Genomic DNA, 25,832 nt, shown 5'->3' on the forward strand with positions numbered 1-25,832 from the left:
GTTATAGCTTAACATTGTTTTCGTCATTATGCTAAAAAGAATAGATTGAAATCACATTATGTGATTATACAGTCTTGGTAATCTTATTAAAACAAAAACAAAATTGGTTGTAGAAGCACTTTTGTCAGAGTTTCGTTAAATATTCTCTTTTCATCAACCGTAATGTGAATATTAAAAAAATGCGCGTTTAATGTTTAAGTTCTGACGTCATTAACTGTATGAAGACAAACCGTTGTATGCAAAAAGAAAGGGCGCCAGTCGGGCATGCATTTATCATTTTTAGAACTTTAGTACATCAGCAAGAGTGGTGGCAGCAGATTGAATAACAAAAGCAGTAATGGCCATTTGTTCCCTCACGATTCTCCAACGTGTTTCTTGGTCAGGATCTTCGTCGATGTTGAACATTGCATCTACTATGCCTGGAAAAGCATCGGCAGCGTAGTAGTTATTATTACTTGGAGCAAATACGAGATGCCTGAAATCCAAATAATTATGAGAGCGTGTGTTATATCACAGGATAATCATGCAGGTGTTGTTTAATTGTCGGTGGAAGCTACAGTATCCTATCAACGTAAGTTGTTATCAACTTTGTATTTTACATTCGGTTCCTTATACAACGAAAAATTGATAAAAGGTACAAATTTTTGTAAAATATGAAAGTATGATGACTTGTGCTGGGGTAAAGGGGACTAAAGATGTCGTCACAACAATCCGTAGAATAATTTTAGGCGTTACACATATATATCCTGATACAAAAGACCAGGAGGCGGGCATATCTCTCCTCTAAACACTCCCTCATAAAGCTGGATCCACCCCTGGTTGGTCTTTGTGCAGACATCTTGTTGGAGATTAGGTGGGGTACACATTATGTATCATACCGTATAGTAGTTGTGGCTGTAAACTGCTCGGCCGACTAAAATGGCAGTAGGAAAAGTTATTTAACGTACAATCAGTGCTATATGTATCAAGGGAAGATACGGTTAGCCACTTTGGTTCCTTCAAGCCCTAAACCCTTTTTAGGAATAAAGGCAATATCTGAACCATGAATGCCGACACCGGTAGTCAAAAGACACGGCTCAGAAAAGGCAATTAAAGAAACAATTAAAACGTAATATTACAGAGTCCTGCTTTAAAGAGGCTCAAACTTTGTGAAATCAAGTTATGAAGGTGGGAGATCATTCCATTTTGGTATTGTGTGAGGGGAAAAACTGAATTTGTAGGTGTTGGAGGATAGGCCCCATGACACGTAAAAAATAGGAGGTATATTACCTGAGGAATTTCCTATTAGGTAAACCAAGTGGTTCGATGAAAGCTCTCTCCACCTGCATCAATTGATCATTAAGTTGACGGACCTCTAGAGGGCTGAAAGAAATTATAGAACGAAATTGCAAAAAAAAACATCAAGAATAATATTGTATTGAATTAGTGTAATTAAACTTCTACACTATATTTAATTTCGCTAACCGGGAGAACTTTCGCGGACATTCCGTGTCGTCAGCCGGATCTTGGTCGCTTGTATTTGGTGTTATTATTCATAAATCGGGAAAGTACTATTAAAACTTGAACCTTTGTAACCAGCAAACCAAATTTTTCATATAAAAGACTTACTTGTTAACGTTGACTTCTTTTATTCTAATATGTAATTCATTGGCAGCTGCAGAAAAATTGGCCAGTGCTGAATCAATGTAAGCTAGAAAAATCAAAACAATACATTATGCAAAATTAGTAAAATTGTAAACGGCACTTACAACTATGTGTCCATGCTTAGAACCTTTAGGATAGGCCAATATTATAACACGTGTGAATTTTACTTACGGTAAATATTGTGCGAGAAAGTACAGAAATGTCAAATGTACGGTTTCATACTGTATTGATATCCAGGGCCAGATTTTCCGGGGGGGGGGGCATTTGGAAGCCCACAAGCTCACCGTGAGGAAAGGCATGTGCACTTAAGTGACCAAGTGTTGGTTTACGTATAAGTTCGACAGTGACGGCGGGCGCATTGAAATTTAGAGGGGGCGAGCATATTTTGTTTCGATTTTACTAGGACATTTCCGCGCGAAAGGGTGAAAAATTCAGGCAATTTTAGCCCAAAATGAAGGTGAATTTGGAAGAGACAGTGGAAGGGACTATTTGAAGGTACAGTGTGCGCGAAGCGTGCAAACATTTTCAATTGTGCCCTATTTTGGCTTAAAACATGGTATTTTTCGCGCTAAACAAGATGCACGGGGCAATATTTGGGGCCCTAATTGTAAATCCGGCCTTTTTGATACCACAACAAAATAATGCCTAACGAAAGGAGTCGGGTGCGGGGAGGGGCGATTACCTCCCTGACAACTCAAATAAAATAGATTCATTGTTCTTAGTGATGTTTAAATACGCATACATTCGGTAAACACCTTAATTTGGGTATCAATACTGATAGTGTAAAATTGGCACGCTCCGCGCATAATGAACCCAATGTGTATCAACTTTTTCTTCAAATAGTTTGAGACTGAAAATATATCCAGATAAGAACTGGTAAAAAGTAATGCTCACTTTGCCCCCTGACAAAAAGTCAGGGTCACCACTGATCATAGGTCACAAAATCAATCACAGAAAACAACAATAAACATTATACCAAAAGTGATTCCTTCTTGATTCATTCTGTCCTCATATGCGTCTTTCACCAGGTCCATCGACCCATGAATCTTGATAGAGTAATCAGTACAATTCATTGGCAGGATAACTGAGTCGGCAAGATCTCGTGATAATTCAGTCCATATTCGTGCAACAGCTTGGTGACGGTAGAAATTGTAATCCAAAAAGGATTTCATGTAGTAGAATGTCTCGTAAACGGAATGGTAGACTGGGTAGCTTGATATGCCTAAATCCTGTATTAGATAATATAAATGAAATGTATGTGATCATTTTACGTTACATGTAACGCGTAACCGCCTGTTTTCTCGAAGCAAACATATACCTCTACATTTAAAGAATCGGATAGCAACGTTTGCACAGTATTTTGTGGGACATGAGAGCACATCAGATATGTCGAATTGCATTCTGAATACGAGAAATGTCTTTCTCATATCAAATCATTTTGATTTTTTGAAATTCGCGATATAATACAAATTGCATGGCAAATTACTAAAATTACATTTTTTTTACAGTCTTCGAAGTAAACTTAATAAATCTAATGATATGTACTTAAGTCTATGTAGCTGGGATGAAAAGCCGATCATCAATTGAATTTTTTTGGTGTTTGGGGAGAAACATCTATCATTATTATATAACTTTATTGGATAGCAAACTTTTATCACCTGCTAATTAGCATAATAGAGTGTAGAATGATCATGAGTCCATATTTATTATGTACCAGCTATACTCGTAGAAAGGTTCATAAGGTTTCATGTTCGTAGCATCTTAAATAGTTTTAGATATAACTAAACAGAGTTCTGCAAGAGCCAGAAAGAACCATTTTAGGCATGAAATATGTTCTGTAAATGCCAGAGACACTATTTTGAGGTTCTTACAATATCCTAAAACCCTTTTAATTCTTGCGCTGTGCTGTATTAAGAACCCAATTTTCGTAAGAGTGTCTAGATGATTATTAGCTCCCCACCTATTACAAACTAATTTGATTTAAAAAAATCTTACCGGGTCATATGAGTATCTCATATCAACAGCAGGTACACCAATACGATACATGAATGGTGCAAAATCACTGCCTGCTCCCAAGTTGTCTATCCTGTAGAGAAATGACGTGTAAACAAAGATACAACGAAAACACTTAAGTGACTTAACTCGTAGAGAATATGATATCCTCATCATTTCAAAAGGAAAGGCAATTTTATGTTTGAATGTATTTGTCTTGAACAACGATAATGAGGTCTTGTTTACATTTATTCACGATTTCACTTTCAATCTACCCGATTCATCACGTTACAAATCTCTTAATCAATTGGTCATATTTTGCCATCGTTTCAGCTGAAAAAAGGGAAGGTCAAACAATGTTTTCAGCATGACACCTGTTACCAACTGTCAACATCTGACAACTAATTATCTTGGTGAGGCAAGTGGCCTGAACAAGGACATCTAAGGCCGTGTAAAATTAATATTTTGGTTCTCGTCCCCTCCCTCCTCAATTTCTGGGATTTGTCAGATTTTTTTGTTTTTTAGATTTTTCATTTTTTTTAGATTTTGGAATGATTTATGAAATCTTCATACATATAAATAAGTTTATTAGAGAACAAGCATCACTTCCAAGTCTTTTTGTGGTACTCTAGGGGTTTATCCTCAGAATCTCACATTTGAAAAAAAAAAAAAGGGCCTCATCGTTTCCTCGAGCACTGTTGGAGAAGACCGAAAACTACTGACAATGCTAATTTTACATTGAAAAAAAAAAAAAAAAAAAAAAAAACACCTCCTCCTCATCAATTCATGAAAATCCTCTGGACGAGAACCAAAACATTAATTTTATACGGCCTAATGTAACGGATCCAACATTTGGGTCACATATCCCAGCAAACACAAAACGTTTTCGACATCATTCGCAAAAGGTTATAAAAGGTTGTCAGAAAACGTTTAAATGTCGGGTTATATAAAGGGTATATTAAGAGTATAAAACGTTTTCATAACCTTAAAAACATCTTTTGATAATCTACTGCCCAGCAAACAAAAATGTTTTACAGAAAACGTTTAAATGTCGGGTTATATAAAGGGTATAAAAACGTTTTTATAACATTCCAAAAACATTCTTGAAAACTTGATACAAAACATTCTAAACAGAATGTTATTTTGGGGTTAAAAAAACATTTTGCGAAAAATGTTTGCCCAAAATATTTTCAATAACGTTTTAAAAACGTTTTCATGACCTTTATATAACCCGACATTTAAATGTTATTAAAAGGTTTTGAAAAAACATTTTAAGAACATTTCTGTGTTTGCTTGATTCAAATATTTTAACATAATGTTATTTTTGTATTGACACAAAATTTGGCAAAAATGTTTGCAAAAATAGTTTACAATAACATTTTTTGAAAACATTTAAAAATATTGTTGTAGTGTGTTTTTTCATACAAAACGTTTTAAAACGTTATCATGACCTTTATATAACCCGACATTTTAATGTTATTAAAACGTTTTTACATAAACCAAAAGCCAAAATATAACTTATTTAAAACGTTTCTAAAACGTTTTTGTGTTTGCTGGGATACTGCTCCTGACTCTGTGACAAACTGTTAAACTGTTTTCAGCGAAAGATAAAGAATTTTTTCGGAATTCGTACTGAAGCAATTATTTTAAATAATTGTCTGAGAATTGTCTAGAAAGGGATCTGACACGTCATATACTGTAATAGATTCCATAATACATTGAAGCGATTTTCAGATCTGGGTAACATAATTAAATGTTATTGATCTCTTCCTAACTGCATTGTGTGGAGTCAGTGAGCCCGTCTATTGATAATAATTAACCTGTACACAAATAAAGATTACTCCAAACACTTGTGGATCGTATAATAGTTTACTTTTCACACACCTTTCATACAGTTAATTATTACCTTGGTCTTTGTTCAGGGGGTGTTTTCAGTCTCTCTTCCCAGCTGTCATAAAGTGTTTTTGATGTTCCCAAATCTTCTGGGTCAGGAATCTTCACGAACAAATTTAGAAGAATATAAAGCTTTCTGAATGATTATGTACGATATATGTGTGTAAAAATTTTGTAAAAAAGTTGTGTTTGTAACTTGTTGGTATTAGGAATAACATAGGTTGTTGTCTGCTAATTATGCAATACAATACAATACAATACGCTACATGGTTCCAAAATGGTTTGTTATCTCTAGAGTCTACCCAGCAAACACAAAACGTTTTCGACATCATTCGCAAAAGGTTATAAAAGGTTGTCAGAAAACGTTTCAATGTCGGGTTATATAAAGGGTATATTAAGAGTATAAAACGTTTTCATAACCTTAAAAAACATTTCTTGATAATGTACTGCTCAGCAAACAAAAATGTTTTACAGAAAACGTTTAAATGTCGGGTTATATAAAGGGTATAAAAACGTTTTAATAACATTCCAAAAACATTCTTGAAAACTTGATACAAAACATTCTAAACAGAATGTTATTTTGGGGTTGAAAAAGATTTTGCGAAAAATGTTTGCCCAAAATATTTTCAATAACGTTTTAAAAACGTTTTCATGACCTTTATATAACACGACATTTAAATGTTATTAAAAGGTTTTGAAAAAACATTTTAAGAACATTTCTGTGTTTGCTGGGTTCAAATATTTTAACATAATGTTATTTAAGTATTGACACAATATTTGGCAAAAATGTTTGCAAAAATAGTTTACAATAACATTTTTGAAAACATTTAAAAACATTGTTGTAGTGTGTTTTCATACAAAACGTTTTAAAACGTTATCATGACCTTTATATAACCCGACATTTTAATGTTATTAAAACGTGTTTACCTAAACCAAAAGCCAAAATATAACTTTTTTTAAACGTTTTTAAAACGTTTTTGTGTTTGCTGGGTAACCGAGACATTTCCAAAAGCCCTTACTTTTATTATTTTTTATAAAATCTTATAAAGAAAAAATGCCAACATACCCGTTTTGCGGCTTCATAAATGGCATTATATAAAAGTGGCGTACTTTTTACTCTGATGGTGTAATTCCCTGACACAGCGCCATCTACGTTCAAATATGCAACAGCTCTCTCCCCTAGTATTTTTTGAAATTCCTGTTGGTAGATAATAAGCATAAAAGTAAATACATTGCAATATATTTTGTCAAATTCTCCTTTGATCGAAATTACATTCATTCTCTTCCCATTATGTTTGTGTGTGAAATATGGGCAACTGCACCAAGTTCTTAGGAAAATTGAATATATGAATACAAAAGCCACCTAAGTCCATACTTTGGCCAAATTGAGTTAAGCATGGGAAATTGTTGCTATACATAGGCCTGTCATATGCATGAAAGAACAACTCAAATTCATTCTCTGTATCTATTGGGCATGTGAAAAATAGCATGTATGAAAGAATCACCCAATTCCATGATTTGAGTCTTGTAACACATTGATTGAAATCCAGTATGTATAAAAGTCCACTTGTAACACATTCATTGCTAGAGAATGACTTTTGAACAAAAATGGGTTTAATAAAGGAAAGTGTGTGGTTTATATTACATGGCAGAATGCTTATCAACATTATACATACCTGTGTGCTTTATTTTGTATTATCTTACTAGTGGTAATCTCATTCTAACATTGTTGTCTTTGTATATGATTTTTTTTAAAAGTCCAAAATTTAAAATGAACCCACGAAGTCCCTGAAATGCTAATCGTCATACCTAATACAGGTTAATCCACTCATTTGCACGTAAAACTTACCATATTGACCAGGTAAATCTAACTGAAGGAATTAAAATGATACACGGGTTTTTCTCTCAAAATAACTTCGCATGGACTTAGGTGGCTTTTGTATTCATGTATTCAATTGCTTTAAAAATTATAATTAATACGAATTCCATGTACTGCATTTTTAAAATTGGTCATAAATGCCACTGTTAACTTTAGAGATAAACATATTATGCTTTAACATCATATTCATTACACCACGTTGAAGACTTCTCAATTCTAGCAGCAAGTAGTTATTATAATTAAAATTTACCGCAAAAACGCATAACAGCTAGTTATACAAATACAATGATTCTTTTTTGCATTACATTTTGGCGGGAAATTCGTTATAATACCGAATGACATGATGATTCTTTAGCACAGTGCCATCTACGTTCAATGGATCAATGTCTAACTGGTGGTTTGAGTTAGGATGAGTTAAGGTAGAGATGTCAATTATACTCACACTATTAAATGCATTATACACTGATCAGATGGAGTGTTACGGGTAAATTACGGGTATATTACGCAGGAAATCAGCCATTGCAGGGGCCTGTCATGGGTGTGTTGTCAAAGGGATCAATCTTTTTTGCAGGGAAAGTTAAGAGGCGTATACGTGTCGTACATGTACAGGGCAATAAGGGCAAATGTGTTCACGCTGACCTGGACCAGCTCTAAAAATGACAGATTGCAAATTGTTTGTACCGGTACTGGAGTTGGAATGCCCGATAACATGACTATGGCCATTCTCCCTTCTGCCCAGGCCCAGTATGTCCGCCCACTGCGCCATCGATATAATAGCTGTGACTTACTTCTACATATTCTGTTGATCCAAGTAGTCCATATTCCTCTGAGCCCCAGCTAGTAAACAGTATTGACCGTCGGGGTCGCCACCCTGGATCATCAGAAATAGATTGAAAGGCAGATGAGATGGTGGGAGCGGAAGTGATGAAAACAGTGAAAATACACCCGAGTATAGACCTAAACCGTGTTACAAATTTAGTTCAACAAACTAATATTACAACACGTTAATTTATGAAATGACGTCATTAATAAATGAAACACTTGAAAGATACTACAAAGAATCTGCCTTCCACGTTGCGGCCCAACTTTCTCAGCATTCCATTTCTCAGCATTGTATTCATGGTTAAGCAAATTATTTGCTGGTTGATAAAGAGTGATATATGTATTAAGATTTGAACTGTATCAAGGTTGTTTTACTCTTAGATGAGAAACACTTTCAACTACTTATTGGTTGGTTAATAAAAATAAATTGTAAAAATTAACATTTACGGATATATAATAATTAAAATGTGTCTTAGGAACGATTGCTTCAGAAGTATTATAATCTAAACAATGGTGGTAAAAATTTCAAAAGTGTTGGGATACCATTTTTGATATGATACTGTAAATCACCCCACCCCCACACACTCAATGATGAATCCTACTTTTTTGTTCACTCGCGCCTAGTTCATTCACATGACTGGTGGGGAGAGGGTTGGGATGTTAGGAAAAGATTTAGGCTTGACACCGAAGATTTTCATGGCCCAACAAATTTTTACAAGGATTGCGGGTTCAGTGGCGTCCCGGACAATATTGTCAAGGGGCACCAAACGGCAATATCCTTTTGCCGACCTGCTACCAGATTTTCTTTACTGGAAAAGTAAAAGGAAGATAATTGTTGCCTAACACAGGTACACAGACCAAAAGGAAGATGCAAATAGCAGTTTTTGGTCAATTTTTATTTTATATTTCGAGCATACGGGTAACTTGAACTTGTCGGGACTAAAGGTAGAAAGGCAGATAAACGTATATTACCAGATTTAACCTGCTCTCCAAAAGCTCTTGCTACTTCCATTATTGTGGCAGTTCCGCTTGATGGATCAGTGGACCCGTAGACCCATGCATCTCTATGGTTACCAAGGACCACGTATCTATCTGTAAGCATAATTGTTAAGATAGCTTACAAAAATAATGTTTAAAAAAGTGCATTATGTAGGTAATGTAATATAATGTCTATTTTTTTTTGGTTGCTGTTTGTTTTTGTATTTTTTTGGTTGCTGTTTGTTGTTGGGGTTTTTTGTGTGTGTTATTTTGCTGTTGTTTTATGTGTTTTCTGTTTGGTACCTTTTCTGTTAAAGAGGATGGCTACCTCAGGCCTTAATGTAATGATATTTTAATGCGTATTTCGTTATTTTTATGTGAATTGTGGAATGAATGAATGAATGAATGAATGAATGAATGAATGAATGAATGAATGATTGAATGAATGAATGAATGAATGAATGAATGAATGAATGAATGAATGAATGAATGAATATTATGTCATGAATAATGTAGCTCATGATTTTGTAGAAGGATGTAAACACTGAAAGACCTTTGTTTGAAATTTGCTTTGGCCTGTGAGAACAATGATATATTTTCACCAATTGGGTTGGAAACAATAAATATTGAGTGAATGTTTAAAATTAAGATCTGATAGGATTTACAACATTGAGGCCAAAACTATAAAACGATGATGCAGTTTGTCAACCAAAGTAGTTGACTTTTATCAAATCTTACCTGGTTCTGTGTCGCCTCTGATATAGCCAATTACGTCATAAGTGGTGCGTATCTCTCTTGTAGTGTATATATTCATCTTTGCTTTCCTATTAAATTTAATAATTATGTTTAAAAATAATTCTGATAGTGAATATTCTCTTACCGCTTTATGGCTCAGTGGACTTCGGGTATATATATAAATGCGCATATATAAATGCGCACGTGACATCTACAAGTCGCCATACCGTGTTCAACGATGTAAGGCACCCGGATGTGCACAAATTCCACACGCAAAAGTATAGGCGAAAATGACAGGTTACAAGGAAAATTGGCTTTGCAAAATAGTGGCATTGATTGCAAAGGGCAAAATAATTTGACCCGAAACATAAACTCTTTATTTGGATTTTCCATTACGGAAAAAAAAATTATGACGGAAAAGCTAGATATAGCTGATTTAAAAAGTTATATTTCATTATTTCCGTGCTAAATGGGCGTGGCAATTGGCCATATTGATGACGAAATGTGATTCTTACTGGCATTAAGGTCAGAACTGGGTAGCTGCCGATGATGTTATTTGATAATGTTTGCACGTAGGGAACTTAGGGGCTGTCATTTTCTTCGGAAGGAAGGGGTCATGGATTTATTTATTTGGGAGTCAAGATAAGTACCCCCCGTAGTGCCGCCAATGAACATAACTCTGACCCTAATTTTAACTCTAATTATAACGTAAATTGAGGAAACTATAACTTTAGCCCTTTTCGGCATAATGACCCTCTCAAACTAATAGGCTAGATGTCCCCGCCCGACCTCCTCAACTCTAACTTACTCATTCGCTCGCAAATGGACAAAAAACAAATTCAAAATGTGTTTTTAAGCACCTTTTTGTGTCCCCCATGCTAAATCGGTAATCTGTACACCCTTTGTCACCCTTTGACGTACAATTTAGAGTATAAACACGTAGATGACTGTACATGATCTAATCATCCCGGCTGGAAGATGTTGAGGAAGACTCGTATACTATACATCACGCTCATACGTTATATGACAATTTGACGTACAATCACGTATGTGATGCATGGTTTGAGGTTTATTCAGCTAGTAAGTTAGATCCGTCATACGCATTATTGTCATGGTATTACATTGTAAAAGGCTGTATTCCATAGTGGCGTATAGTGATTTTTGGTCATTTTTTGAAAATTGGCACATATGTTTTTAATGATGTTCTCTTTCATTTTTCTAAGTCTCATCAGTCATAATTAGCTAATTAATTAGTAATTAATTAATTAAATGTGGCGTATAGTTACAAAGTGATATTTTTTGTATTTCATAGTGGCGTATCGACCATACGCCACTTTTTATACACATTGTATAATTATGAAATATCGGCAAAAATGAAAAACATCGTATGTCATAGTGGCGTACGCGTATCGGACCTATACGCCACTATGGAATACGAACGACGAAAAGTAACGCCATAGGGATTACACGGCGACCGAGGTGGCGTACGGTTAACGTAAGGTTAGGGTATTGCGTTTTGTTCGTTTTCCATAGTGACGTATAGATTTATTGTCAGTTTGCCAGCAATAGTATGTATTTATTTCTAATAAAAAATATATAACAATAAAATCTATTTAGTTTACTACAGAAATTTCACATCATTTACAAAATATAATGAATGTCTGATTTACACAACTCGATTTTAAATTGGCATTTCTTCAAACCCGATTTTCTCGAAAAGTTGTTTATTCGCGGCGCCCCACTATACGCCACTATGGAATACGGACGACGAATTATTTTGTTCAGTTTGATTCAACCGGCTTATAAAGTTTTACTTTACACGGAAGGGAAAGTTAGCAAAAAACAATTAATTTATGAGTGTAAAAGGGGGAGGGTGGTTTTGGGGGAAGGGGGGGGGGGGGGCAAATAATATTTATAAAATTATAAGTAAGGCGGGAAAGAGAGAAACCCTGTTCTACAGGCGAACGGACCTTTCAAGTAGGGTCGGTCGGTCGGTTGGTATTTTTTAAAAATTTTAAATACCCCAAAAAATCACAAAAATCTGTAAATAAATTTCAATTTGAGAAAATACAAAAAAAAATTGTCCTGAAATTTCCGAAAATAAATAAATAAACATTAGTTATGTTTATACATGGGGGGTGCTGTGCAATAATCATGATCCTTTGATATCCATGATTTATCCTTGCAAATTTATAGCATCGAACCTCCAGCCAATGTTCCTTGCCAGTGCTAGCCACGAAACAAGGTCACAACTGTAGCCACTCCTTCAATGATCGCCATTTCAGTGATTGACAGTGATGTAATGCAAATATGGCGCTGGCCATCTGGTCACGTGCGCATTTATAAAAGCGCATTTATATATACAACCGAAGTCTACTGCTAATACTTAGTACTCGATATACATAATTTACTATTTCCATCGAGTAGCCAAGGAAAACAACAATAATTTGTACTTCTACTGATAAAATTTTAATTCGTATGCTTTTGTTTTTAAGCATTTTATCGTAAAGATAATTATTTCAGCTATCAAATTATAAATATTTCGCTTTTTAGCAACAAAAGTATATAGTCGGGCTCTCATTCACGCGCGGATGGGAAATAGTGTTCACTTTATGTTTGATACGGTTTCTAGACTGAAATTTTGCGTAGAACACGCTCCCATAGTCCACTTTAATTAAAAATGTGCCCAAAGTGCTTTTTCCGGGGTGCCCCTACAAGGGGGGGGGGGGTCAAAATTACTAAAAATGTATTATAAGGCCAATGGTGGTGATTTTGGTGTCTGAATATATGTTTATGGACATGAGAAAGTCATTTAGACAGTTTACGAAAACTAAAATGGCTTCCTTATGTTCCAAAATTCAAAATGGCGGCCAAAATGGTGAAATTTAGCCAAACTTATTTGAACGGCTTTTTTAGGCCGATGGTGGTGATTTGAGTGTCTATGAATATGTCTGTGGACATGAAACAGTTATTTACATAGTTTATCAAAATCCAAAATGGCTGCCTTATACGAAAAAAATCAAAATGGCCGCCAAAATGCCGAAAATTATTCTAACTTATTTGAACGGCACTCTCGGGCCGATGGTCGTGATTTGGGTGTAGGTATATGTTTGAGAACATAAAACATTCATTTATATTATTTATAAAAATCCAAAATGGCTGCCCTATGCCCAAAATTTCAAAATGGCGGTCAAAATGTCGAATATTAGTCTATATCATTTGAACGGCATTCTCAGGTCGATGGTGGCGATTTTGGTGTCAAGTTATATGTTTGGGGGACATGACAAAGTCATTCAGCTAGTTTACAAAATAAAATAAAATTGCCCTATGGTCCAAAATTCAAAATAGGGGCTAAAATAGTGAATTTTAGTAAAAAATTACTTGAAAGGTATTCTTAAGCTGATGACTCGGATAGCGATATTGGTGTCTATAGGTATATGTTTGTGACATATAGGCCCCTATAGTGTACATGACCAAGTCATTTAGATAGTTGATGAAATCTAGAATGGCTGCCCTATGCTAAAAAAAATCAAGTGGTGGCCAAAATTGCAAATTTCATATTGATTTTATCTAATTATCATATAGACACCCCAGCTCCTGGGACTTAATTTTTGTTTTAAATATAAGGTCGTCGTGTCACAATATAATCACTTATAAATGGAACATATATGCACAAAATATTCAAAATGGCGTCATTAACCAAATTCAATACTAACCAACACTATCACATTTGATGTCCATTGATCTATTATGATTTAAAAGGGTAGTCCAAAGACGATTGAAAATGTTGTATATCCCGTAAAATGTAAACTAGTTCCATCTCTAAACATGCTAAACCTGGGCACTTGAAGACCTTGGCGGCCATAATATGAAACATCATACAATAATCATTATAACGCAATAAGTAAAGTGATAAACCCTAGAAGTAAGTAGGGGGGGTTGTACCACCACAAAGGTTTTTCATCCGCCATAAAAAAAACACGCGTACGTCCAACCGACTTAAGCTAATCGTAGATCCATCAATTGCGCTCATTTTAGTGATAAAATGTTTGCCCAAGTACCTTACCCGGGGGTAGGACCGACCATCAAAGATGGCCGGGGGGGTGAGGCCCATCATGATTTTCATTTCAATCTTGTAAAATTATTCCAAGATATATTGACTTTTTACTTGTTAGTTAGGTTGAAATAGTCATTTCCTTTTATATTTATGAGAAAATTCGGTGAAAATCGCACTTTAGATTTAAGATCGTAGATTTTTTGGCCGAATCTATTTTGCCTATACTTTTGTAGATACCCAAAATTTCCAAATTTTACAAGGGTGTGCTCGCATTATGACGTCATAGCGATATTATGTGGGGAATGTGGACTTTTTTGGGATCACTGGAGAGAGTAGACCTATAGCTATACTTTGGTACCAAATATAACGGCATATGACGTTTGTAATTGAATTTTTTGGGGGGGGGGGGGTGCAACACCCCATCCCTTTGTAGTCTGTATTACAAAATATGACTCAGTAGTTCTAGGGTTAAACTTACGTTTCCACTTTTGATCTGTTATGAGTGAAATTAATGTGCTAAAAGTGGAAATTATTGTTTATCATCTATCCTTGCTCAGTAGACACTCGCCTTTATCACAAGGGTATCAGGTCTTGGTCAATATTATTACCAAACAAGCGAATGTGATTGCTTTCTAACAAATCCAGCTTTCGCAGTTACCTACTGACTCCAAGGAACAGTCGCAGTGAGTCGCTATATACTACTGAGAACTGCTGAGCCATATTTTGTACCACTGACTACGAAGAGGGGGGGGGGGCGTTGCCCCTAATTTTCAATTGTATTAGGTACCAATGTATAGCTATGGGTCTCGTCTATCCGGTGATACCAAAAGAAGTACAAACATTCCCCACATAATATCGCTATGACGTCATAATGTCAGCACATCCTTGCAAAATTGAATAATATGAATGCACCCACCCAAGTCCATACTTTGGCCAAATTGAGTTAAGCATGGAAATGTGTTGCTTATACATAGTACATAGGCCTATCATATGTATAAAAGTTGAATCCAAATCAACCCTCTACGTGGGTCTATTAGCATGTGGAATCCAAAATGGCATATAACCGGCATGTATGATACACATTTGTTTTTTAGTTTTTTCAAAATCATTTTCGATGGACTTGGGTGGGTCTTGTATTTATGTATTCAATTCTGGTTATTCACAAAAGTATAGGCAAAATTGATCTTCAAAAATTTCTACGAAAATGCGATTTTCACCGAATTGTCTCCTAAATATAAAGGAAAATGACTATTTCAACCTAACTAACAAGTAAAAAGTCAATATATAGAGTGAAATGAAACTGTATTTACTGTAGAAACCTATGGTGAGCCTCACCCCCCCCCCCCTCTATGGTCAATCATCTTTGATGGTCGGTCATACCCCTGGTAAGGTGCTGGGGTAAAAATTGTATCACTTAAAAGAGCGTACAAGATGGATCTACGATTAGTTTAAGTCGTTTGGGCGTAAAGACGCGTGTTTTTTTATGGCGCATGAAAAACCTTAGGGGTGGTACAACCCCCTGTGTAGTTCTAGGATTAATCACTTTCCTTAATTGCGTTATAATGATTATTATGTTTCATATTATGGCCGATCTTCAAATACCCCGGTTTAAAGATAGAAATCGTTTACCTTTTACGGGCTGTACAACAGTTGGCCACCTTTTTAAATCATAATAGATCAATGGACATCAAATCTGATTATTTGGTTAATGGCGCCATTTTGAATAATTTGGGGATCTATGTACCAATTACAAGTGATTATATTGTGACCCGGGACCTTAGATTTAAAACCAAAAAAACAAAACATCTAGAGTCTATGGTCTATATGATAATTATGTGAAATCAATATAAAATTTGCAATTTTGACCTCCACTTGAATTTTTTAACATAGGGCAGCCATTTAAGATTTCATCATCTAAATGACTTGGTCATGTACACTATAGGGGCCTATATGTCACAAACATATACCTGGACACCAATATCGCTACCATCGGCCTAAGAATATCTTTCAAGTAATTTTTACTAAAATTCACTATTTTAGCCGCCATTTTCAATTTTGGACCATATGGCAACTTTTTTTGGATTTTGTAAACTAGCCGAATGTCTTTTTCATGTCCCCAAACATATAACTGGACACCACAAAATCACCACCATCGGCCTGAGAATGCCGTTCCGAATGATATAGACTGATATTCGATATTTTGACCGCCCTTTTGAATTTTGGGGCATAGGGCAGCCATTTTGGATTTTTATAAGCAATGTAAATGACTGTTTCATGTCCGCAAACATATACCTACACCCAAATCACGACCATCGGCCCGAGAGCGCCGTTCAAATAAGTTTGAATAATGTTCGGCATTTTGGCGGCCATTTTGAATTTTTTTGTATAAGGCAGCCATTTTGGATTTTAATAAACTATGTAAATAACTTTTTCATGTCCACAGACATATTCATAGACACTCAAATCACCACCATCGGCCTGAAAAAGCCGTTCAAATAAGTTTGGCTAAAATTCACCATTTTGGCCGCCATTTTGAATTTTGGAACATAAGGACGCCATTTTAGGTTTCGTAAACTGTCAAAATGACTTTCTCATGTCCATAAACATATATTCAGACACCAAAATCACCACCATTGGCCTTATAATACATTTTTAGTAATTTTGACCCCCATTGTAGGGGCACCCCCCGGACCCACTTTGGGCACATTTTTAATTAAAGTGGACTATGGGAGCGTGTTCTACGCAAAATTTCAGTCTAGAAACCGTATCAAACATAAAGTGAACACTATTTCCCATCCGCGCGTGAATGAGAGCCCGACTAATACACGGGCTGAGTATGCTGTATTGCGCACATTGTGAAATAAAATGTCATTACGTTACTAACTCCTAAAGCAATCGGTCCTATTTTACCAAAGTTGGGGATGCAAATGGGATGATAATGCTTTCAACCATATCATGGCCAAGAATACTTCCAGCATGACACCTGTTACCAACTGTCGACATTTGACAACCAATTGCCTCAAGCGAAAGTCACTAGCTAGAAAGCGGGAGTGAACATTGTCAGCTGATGACATATAACTGGCTGTAACAAACAAGTAAACTGGTCACTCAGGGCCAGGGAAATAATTCCTTTGGGAAACAAAGCTGTCAAGAGGAACTGCTTTAAACGTAAAAGAGCCATACGTTAATATCATATATGTTATGTATCAAATCAGCGTTAAAAGTCAATTATGTAAAAGATAATCTTTTAAGGAGAATGTATTGTTTACCTTTGTGGATCTGTAAACCCAGGGCCGATACGATATGTTACATTCAGATTACCTTTCCACCCATCAGCTTCCGATACCTCTGGTCCCTTCATTTCGCTAAGATAAAATATAATGTATAAATATTAATGATAAATAATATACTGAATTAAGGGTAGATCCCTACGATAAAACATGCTTATAAATACTTTATGCTCGAGCTTCATGAAGTAACATAAATAAATTTTCTTGGGCTTGCATTGTTCATTTCTGACCCTCGCATATTAATTGGGTATCGCATTGTCTTCATTATTCAAATAAATGCCGCTATGTCAGTGAATGACTAGGCAATCATGACTACTCCCCATCAGGGCCAGAAAGTGCGCAAAAATGTCCAATTTCAGACTATTTTAGCCCCACATGAAGGCGAATTTTGCTATATAACTGGTATAACTGGTCAGTGCGCGCGATCGAAGCGCGCAAAAAAATTGGCGATTTTACCCTATTTTGGTCCAAAGGAAGATGCACAGGGCAAATTTGGGGCCCACAAAATTTGGGGGCCCTGGGCCCGGGCCCATCTGGTCCAATGGTAAATCCGGCCCTGCTCCCCATTCCAGAAAAATACAGCACTATTTTTTTTGGATTAAAAAATATTATCCTGTTTTGCCAAATGAAACATAGCTAAATCCTAATCCTTTAGTTAGTCCTAACTGACAATGAAAGAACAATTTCAATATTTGGTCAATTTTTGGAAATAAGGGCCAAAAACATTTTCGTCATTTTTCGTATTCTGTGACAATCAAGCCCAAAGACTTGAACAAAGACTACTTTCAAGTTATGCATTCTAATTTTTGAAAAACACATTTTCTAATCTTTTTCATAACCAATTAGCAAATATAACATAAAATATTACAATTGTGAGCTAACTCTTATCATATACTCAAGCTTTTCGAATGCTTAGACTTGTGCCAAAAAATTTTCCTCAAATTGCAAAAATATTAAAATTTGAATTCTGTTGCCAGTTAGAACTAACTAAAACAGGATAATATTTTTTAAATCCGAAAAAATGAGTGCTGTATTTTTCTTGAATGGAAGTACGTAAGATACCCGAGTACCAATTGCGAACTCAGGTAGTGCAGTGGTATGCGATCTCACCATTAGTCATGATTATTTCGCTCTCTCAAATTATTATATGTCAGTTTGCCCAAACTACAAAAGTTATGAAATTATCTACGATAAGTGTTCTTCTAGATTACAAGGTATAATACTCTTCCCACTTCTGTAAGAACTTAATACCTCAAAAGGCGTCGTGCATCACCGTAGCCTATTGGATGTACTGGGATTTTTGGTAAGGGTGTGTCGGTATCATTCATCCGGTATGCATAAGCTGAAATTAAAGAATTGGTCAGAATTATCCATACATTTAATATAGAAAATAACAATTTCCATCAAAAACATTAAAAATTAAAGATTTCATCTGTTATCTTAAGATAATTATTATTTGATTACAAATGTCGCCTGCTATCTTTATTTGCTATCATTGATTGTGTACATATGTCATTTAATGGTACTTGAACTTTATATCATAGGTAGATAAATTTACAAACATCAGTTACTGATTGATAAACAGTAGTTGATATTAGTACTCTTTTTTAATATGTTATGGATATGAACAAACTTAACGCATTTGAAGATTGTCACTATTGGCCCATCGTTCTTCACTACCTGACTACCGTGTCTAAGCAATTATGCTTAGACAATGAAAAACAATTGCAATATATTTACAATTTCTCGCCTTGTGTAGTGTGTCTGATATAGTTTATGCATGCAAATACATTGTTTTTCTCTTACAGCACACGACCGACTCGTTCACTCCATTAACTTCTTATAATTAATTTTCATATCCCATAATATAATATTTTTTCTGATATTCAAATTCTGGAATAAGCTTTTTTGGAATAATTTTTGGAATAAGCGTAAATTTTTTTAATAAAGCGTACAAACGACAAACATGAAATGACATGTTACATTACATGACTGTATGGTTTACGTGCGTACTTTCCGTATTCAGAAACCAAGGTTTAGAGTGAATGTGAGCTTGAATGCGCATTGATTATCCTTGGCAAAAGTACCTCTCTCATCCATAATTGACTGTGCGAAAGTTTGTTGTGGTTATGCCTGTTACAGATTGGAACTTCGCATGATGCTGAAGAGGTACTTCCTTTTTTCTGCGCGTGCTTTCGGGGAAATTTCCTGCTTTGGGATTAATCGGAATGAATAGGTTTGAAAGCTTTTGAAAAGGTCTATACTGAATCAAAGCTCGTCTTACCATTCGCAGGGAATCCAGGAGTCAACGGATCTCCTTTAGCGTCGCTCACCCATATGTTACCACGTTGACATCCAGTTTCCGGTAGCCACCAGCCATCTGGATACAAGGAAATGTCACCGTCAACGGCATAATCTGCTGGATCTGAATACAATATTAAACCCTTTGCTCCGGCAGCTTGTGCGTGGAGTGCCTATGAAGAGGGCATGATGAGGTGTATGGTAATCAAAACGTGTCATGCTTTTATAAGGAATTGAACAACAGCGAAAAATAACGTACATCACTAAATCTTATGCATTTTGTAACAAAATCAATGTGCGACTATCACTTCTTAGTTTCATTAAGTTATAATTTATGTTTTGACGGTAATTACTCGAGTAAATAGCTATACCTTGTTTCCTCTGAATATCTTTCCGTATCTAGCGATAATGATGGTACCAGTCAGGTTTATTTCGGGATAATTGTCTTCCAAATACTCGAAGTCTTCCACTCGGGCATAATTAGCGTAAACCAAATCACCCTGCGTGACAAAGAAGTGAATGTACTTGCCATTAGCAATAATATTCATGCTTCCATTGCTCCAATTATTTCTCTATACTTGTTAATTAGTTTTTTTATTAGTTTTAATTCAGTCTAATAAACTCTCAACATATCATGTCTAGGATATCATCATCGACAAAAATTTATTTATAGACGGCGAAAATAATTCGAACGATTGTTCTTTTAAGTACATTTAGGTTAAACACCATTTCATTACCATTAAGTGGTTATAGATCTCTTGGTCTATTGCCATTTGGTCTAATACCATTTGGTCTAATTCCCGTTTAGTCTATATTCAATTGGTCTATTACCAGAAAGGCTAATTGGCACTTAGTCTAATAATCATATAGTCTAATGTCCATTTAGTCTAATATTGTTTGGTCTAATAACCGGTATATCTACTAACCATATAGTCTAATAACCATTTGGTCTAATATTTCTTTAATAACCATTTGGTCTAATAACCGTTTGGTCTAATAACCGTTAGTTCTACTACTTGTATGGTCTAATAACCAGTTTGTCTAATACCATTTCGTCTATTTATTAATAAACTAAATGCTTGTAAGACTAAATGGTGTGTAGACCAAATGAGTATTAGACCAAACGCCTATTAGACCTATTGGTTATAGACCAAATGGGTATTAGACTACATGGTTGTTAGACTAAATGGTTTTAGACTTATTGGTTATTAGACTAAATGGTTATCGGACCAAATGGTTATCAAACCAAAATGGTTAAAGGACCAAATGATTATTGGACATAGTGGATATAGACCTAATGGGTTTAGACGAAATGGATGTAGATGAAATGGATGTTAGACCAAATGGTATTAGACCAAATGGCAAATCCCCGATCTCTTCATGCTATGAATATCGAGTTGCAGTTTCTTAATATAATTGGATTTGATTCTTTAACATGTTTTATGGATATATAACAGTGTAGCATATACAATACAAAAAGCGACACATATTTAAAATTTGTTGTCAAAATACCTCTGGCTGTCCGGCAACAGAGTATGCATTGAATGGAGGTACCACGTCAGGATGACGATCTTCCTCTCGAAGAATCTCCTCTTCCAAAGCAGTGTGGTATATCTCGTTGCCATCTTCCATAATTGATATCTGTATAAATCAAAAACATTATGCCAAAAAGGTGTTCACTTTAAGTACTAATCATTAAGTACTGGTCTAAATTCAAGACAAATTCAAGATACTGCCAACTGCATGAAACAAAAAATAATAATAAATGTAATGCAGGTGCCTTTTTTCGCACATTCTAACTGCAACAGGGAAAAGCTGTGTCAGTATTATAGGCACAATTCTACCAAACTTTGTGACGTAATTGGTGCATTATTTTCGAACAACGTTCCGGCCGTAGACCTTAACATGGTAAAGTTACTTCAAACGCTCATGACGGATCTTATGTCACATCTACAAAAGATAATGATTTGCTTGTCATAGATCATTGCCAGTTAAACTCAATTAACATCGCATGAACAATTTAAAGTTTTAGCAGTCCAAAATAACGCGCTTTTTGTATCAAAAACATGTCATAGTATACGAGGTATGCATCAACATCTATTTAATGCAAATGGGATAGCAGGATCCATATTCTTTCAGTTTGTGCCATTCGACATAAATATTTGTTTTGATATTAATACATTGATCTTGTAGGAAATGGGTCAAGGAAGCCAATAATCGCATTTATATTTCCGTAAGTCTTGCCGTCCTTGAGTTACGGCCAATAATAAAATATCAAAGTTGCACATGTAGGCAGAAATGACACCCCTTATATCAAGCCTTGAGATCTCGTTTATATTAACCATTCCATTATTCTTGTGTGTCAGCTTTATCAATCTCAATATTTGAGTGCAAACACAGCTGGGTCATGCTCCCCACCCGCCTTTTATAACATTATACCTAGACTTACTTTGTTGGGAATATCTGGGTTAGGATAACTCAGTAATACATCATATGGTATTAATTTGGCAGAGTCTAGTCCTTGTTCCAGCCATGTATCTCTTATATATTCAGCATTAGATTTTTCTCTTGGGCTTCCTCCGATGTGTGGAACACTTGTGAAATACCTACATATCAGATGTAAATTAAAAATACTTAATATCTATAATTTATGCGAAAACAATAATCCTCGATTTTTTTTTCATCCGGTATGTTTATTTTACACAAAAATGACTTATAATAAGCTAATCTTAGATCCATCTTTTGCGCTCATTTTAATAATAAAACATTTAACCGGCCACCTTACCATTAATACATACCGCTGAACATTGAGGGGGCGGAGGTTGTTAAATCCCCTACATAGGTCTCTACAGTAAAATTCGTGCTTTAGAGTCAACAATAAAAAACATAATGTTTTTTATTGTTTACAATATAGCATCATAATTTTGCAATTTTTTGCTATCATCAGTTTGTAATAATAATATAATCCCTTTTCTGTATAATCTTTGTACATGAACATTGTTTCTGGTCTGCTCAGGTTTTTGATTGTATAATATTTCTTGTAATGTAGGGATTTATTGCCTGGCATTTATGTATCCTCTCTCTGTTTATTCATTTAACAGTTTGCCTATGCCTTGATGAAGCCCTGAGGGCGAAAGCTCGGAATAAAAGTTAATGTTACACAGCTACGTTGTCGTCTGTTCAAATTTCTTACGCCTATATAATATTTCACGAATGGATGAACCAAGTCGTAAAAAAGCCAAGACCAAATTTCTCACACTATATATATATATATATATATATAGCATTTGATGCATTTGTAAACAAGTTTGATAACATTTTTAGTAGTATTTGCTTTGAAACCAAAGTTACTGAAAAAATCAACTTCTTCCATGTAAACTATAGTGTTTTTGCCTGGCAGTTATGATCTCAGATCAACAGAGGACGTATCAAATGTAAACACATGTCAACTCACCCCTACACAATAGAGAGATTGCGATTTTCCAAACGTAGACGTAGGACGTACGTTTTTACGTACGTTAACACGTACGTTTTTACGTAGCTATGTATTGCAGTGAGGCCACATACTTTACCAACGCTCGTGTTGTGGCGCTATGTCCTATAGCCAGTTATCTGGTGATTTGTTTTGCATGAAATCAGCCCGGGGTAGTCGGTGGGGGGCAGGGATCAATAAAGGGATCTTAATCCTCTCTACGTCATACATAAATTCGCCCAGTCTCATTTCCCTAATATTAAATTTTTTTTTAAATGGAATTTCAGTTCGGCACAGGTGGGCCTCGAACCCACGCCGCTGCTACATACAGAATACAGAAGTCCAGCGTATTAATCCACTGGACCACATGACAGTTCGGTAGCCATATTGAATTTTAAACATATAGGCTATAGGCAACTCCAACATTGATCGGGTATAGACCACTTGACATGTGACGTCATTGTCCGGCAGTATGCGCGCGAATTATGACAATTTCCATTGTTCTTTGCCCTGCAGTGTGCGTAGGCATCGTAGTTTGGTCAGGGCACGTGCATTTCAAATCGCCCACCATATTTCATATAGTACAAGAAAGCCATTGAACAGTGTAGCGGTTTGTTTGAGCATATCGACAGATGAGTCCTCGCCTTTGTTGATAAACAATGATTTCATATTAGCATAATGACAGTGCTCATCAGTTAATAGCCACTTGGTGAATAGATGGGCATTATCAGCTATCAAAGAGATGTCTTATGCAGCTGCCAATCACGATAGAGGCTTAAAAACATTTTGTTATAAACCCAAAAGTGATATAAGGACAAAACTGTGCATGTTGAAAATCCCTTGTAGTAGTATTTTTTATGTGTAGTGTATATTGTTTATAAATTATACAGCTTTTCAATTTTGGGCATTAATGCTCTGTTGCACTGTTTTCATCAACCTATTTTATCGTAGTGCATTTCTTATGTGTGTGAGCCGAAATGTCGTGGTTGATTGCAATCATGCTTTTGTTGAACTGCACTCCGCCATAACTACGATGAAGGACACCGGTTCAAATCCTTTGTTTGGAGCCAATCGATAAAAGAATGCAGGGCCTCTATAAGTTAAGAAGTGACGTAATAATCGCAATAGATGAATACAATGTTTGAATAGATCGCCCAACCATGCCAACACAAGCAGATTGCACTAATTACCTGTGTATCTCTGCAAACATGAATACAATACAGCTCTTTTCAAAAATACTAATCTTATAGGTGCAAGTGAACATCCTTTCTTTGACATCTATGGTTCAATGAATGAATGAATAAATAAATAAATAAATAAATAAATAAATAAATAAATAAATAAATAAATAAATAAATATATATAAATAAATAAATACATAAATAACCGATCAGGAATTTTGCATATTTGAACGCGTTCCTAATGTTCCTAAAATATCTGAGCCAAAATTTCCTTGCCCTCCCCACCCAACTTTCGACCTGCAAAAAATGCTTGCCCCCCCCCCCTCTTTTGACCTGCCAACCAATCTTTCCCCCCCCCCCCCACCCCCTATAATACTTCACCACCTCGGGGATACACAAAGTTATTGCACCACCCCTCAGCTGTACAAAAACACATGATATTTTGATTATAACATTCGTAGAGAAACACTCGTTCTCTACGTTTCTTTTACCTAGACTCGAGGTAAAATCAGCCTATTTCCACGAGGAACCATGGAGGAACGTACGTTTTAATGCTACGTTGAGTCCAAAATGTCAAATCGCAAGCTAATGTTTTATACGCAAGGTATCACACAAATTTCAATAGACAATCTCTGCGTATGAATATTGCGTTTAAATTTAGTCCATTTTTAACACATCGCTGTACCTTTATTATAATGATTTGTTACAAACAAAAAGGATCATAATAATAATTAGACTTTCCGTCGTATGTTCATTATCTTTGACTGTCTTTAACATATTGTGAAATGGACAAATTTTATGCATTTTCAACGATGTATCTACGTCGATTTCGCACGTGGAATATCTTAAAAAATAGCTAAATACGTGACCTCGCTTCGATACAGGAGAGTGGTTTTGAATAGATCAACGTACGTCCGATGTCTACGTTTGGAAATCGCAAGCTCTCTAATGGTTTAATATACCCACAGTATATCCATCACCTACAATATACACAATGCATACACTGTGATATTATGATTTAATAAATTCAACAAGTAGTTTATACTTGTTGATGGGTATTACCCAACATAAAATAAAATTATTAAAATCGTAAAATAAACTTCCTTTCGACAAATTCAAGTATACTTACTTTAAATTTTCTTCTATATTGGACGCGCTGATTGAATTAATTAGTCTGTTGGATGTTCCCGTAGATTCCCTAACAACTCCCTGGCATCTCGGGGATGGTGCCGAAAAGAAGCCAATAATAATACCGATGGCGAATGCAAAAAGCGCGACTGATGTTGCAGCAATTACAACAACAACCTTTGAAGTCATGATTATTAAAAGCAAAGTTTTCACTTCTTGATTCCAAACTGAACCCACTGTTCCCGGGCCACTACTGTACCTATTCCATACCTATTCAAAGTATCACTTGGAATTGATACTTATTTATTTATCGCATGTTACACACTGTGAAGCACAGATGTTGCCCTTTTGATAACACCAGTTTGATCAGGGTCAACAGATAACATTATTTGCCATTTACGTAGAGTTTAAACTGTTAAAGAGTGTCAAACACAGGGATTATTATCTTGCAGAGAGGGTG

General features: G+C 35.5%; 1 protein-coding gene across 1 annotated transcript; it reads right to left on the reverse strand.

Moving 5' to 3' along the window:
- Positions 1 to 202: 202 nt before the first annotated feature.
- Positions 203 to 25,642, reverse strand: LOC140153132 (N-acetylated-alpha-linked acidic dipeptidase 2-like). The gene is made up of 17 exons (XM_072175773.1): positions 25,374 to 25,642; positions 22,041 to 22,197; positions 21,104 to 21,232; positions 19,963 to 20,091; positions 19,575 to 19,764; positions 18,542 to 18,632; positions 17,270 to 17,365; positions 9,947 to 10,032; positions 9,203 to 9,322; positions 8,197 to 8,279; positions 6,596 to 6,727; positions 5,543 to 5,631; positions 3,640 to 3,730; positions 2,621 to 2,873; positions 1,609 to 1,690; positions 1,270 to 1,362; positions 203 to 475 (listed from the first exon to the last, which is right to left on the reverse strand). The coding sequence occupies exons 1-17, from the start codon at positions 25,559 to 25,561 to the stop codon at positions 280 to 282; spliced, it is 2,205 nt and encodes a 734-aa protein (XP_072031874.1). The 5' UTR covers positions 25,562 to 25,642; the 3' UTR covers positions 203 to 279.
- Positions 25,643 to 25,832: the final 190 nt, after the last annotated feature.

This window comes from Amphiura filiformis, chromosome 5 (assembly GCF_039555335.1).
Source record: "Amphiura filiformis chromosome 5, Afil_fr2py, whole genome shotgun sequence".
In the NCBI taxonomy this organism is placed as follows: Eukaryota; Metazoa; Echinodermata; class Ophiuroidea; order Amphilepidida; family Amphiuridae; genus Amphiura; species Amphiura filiformis.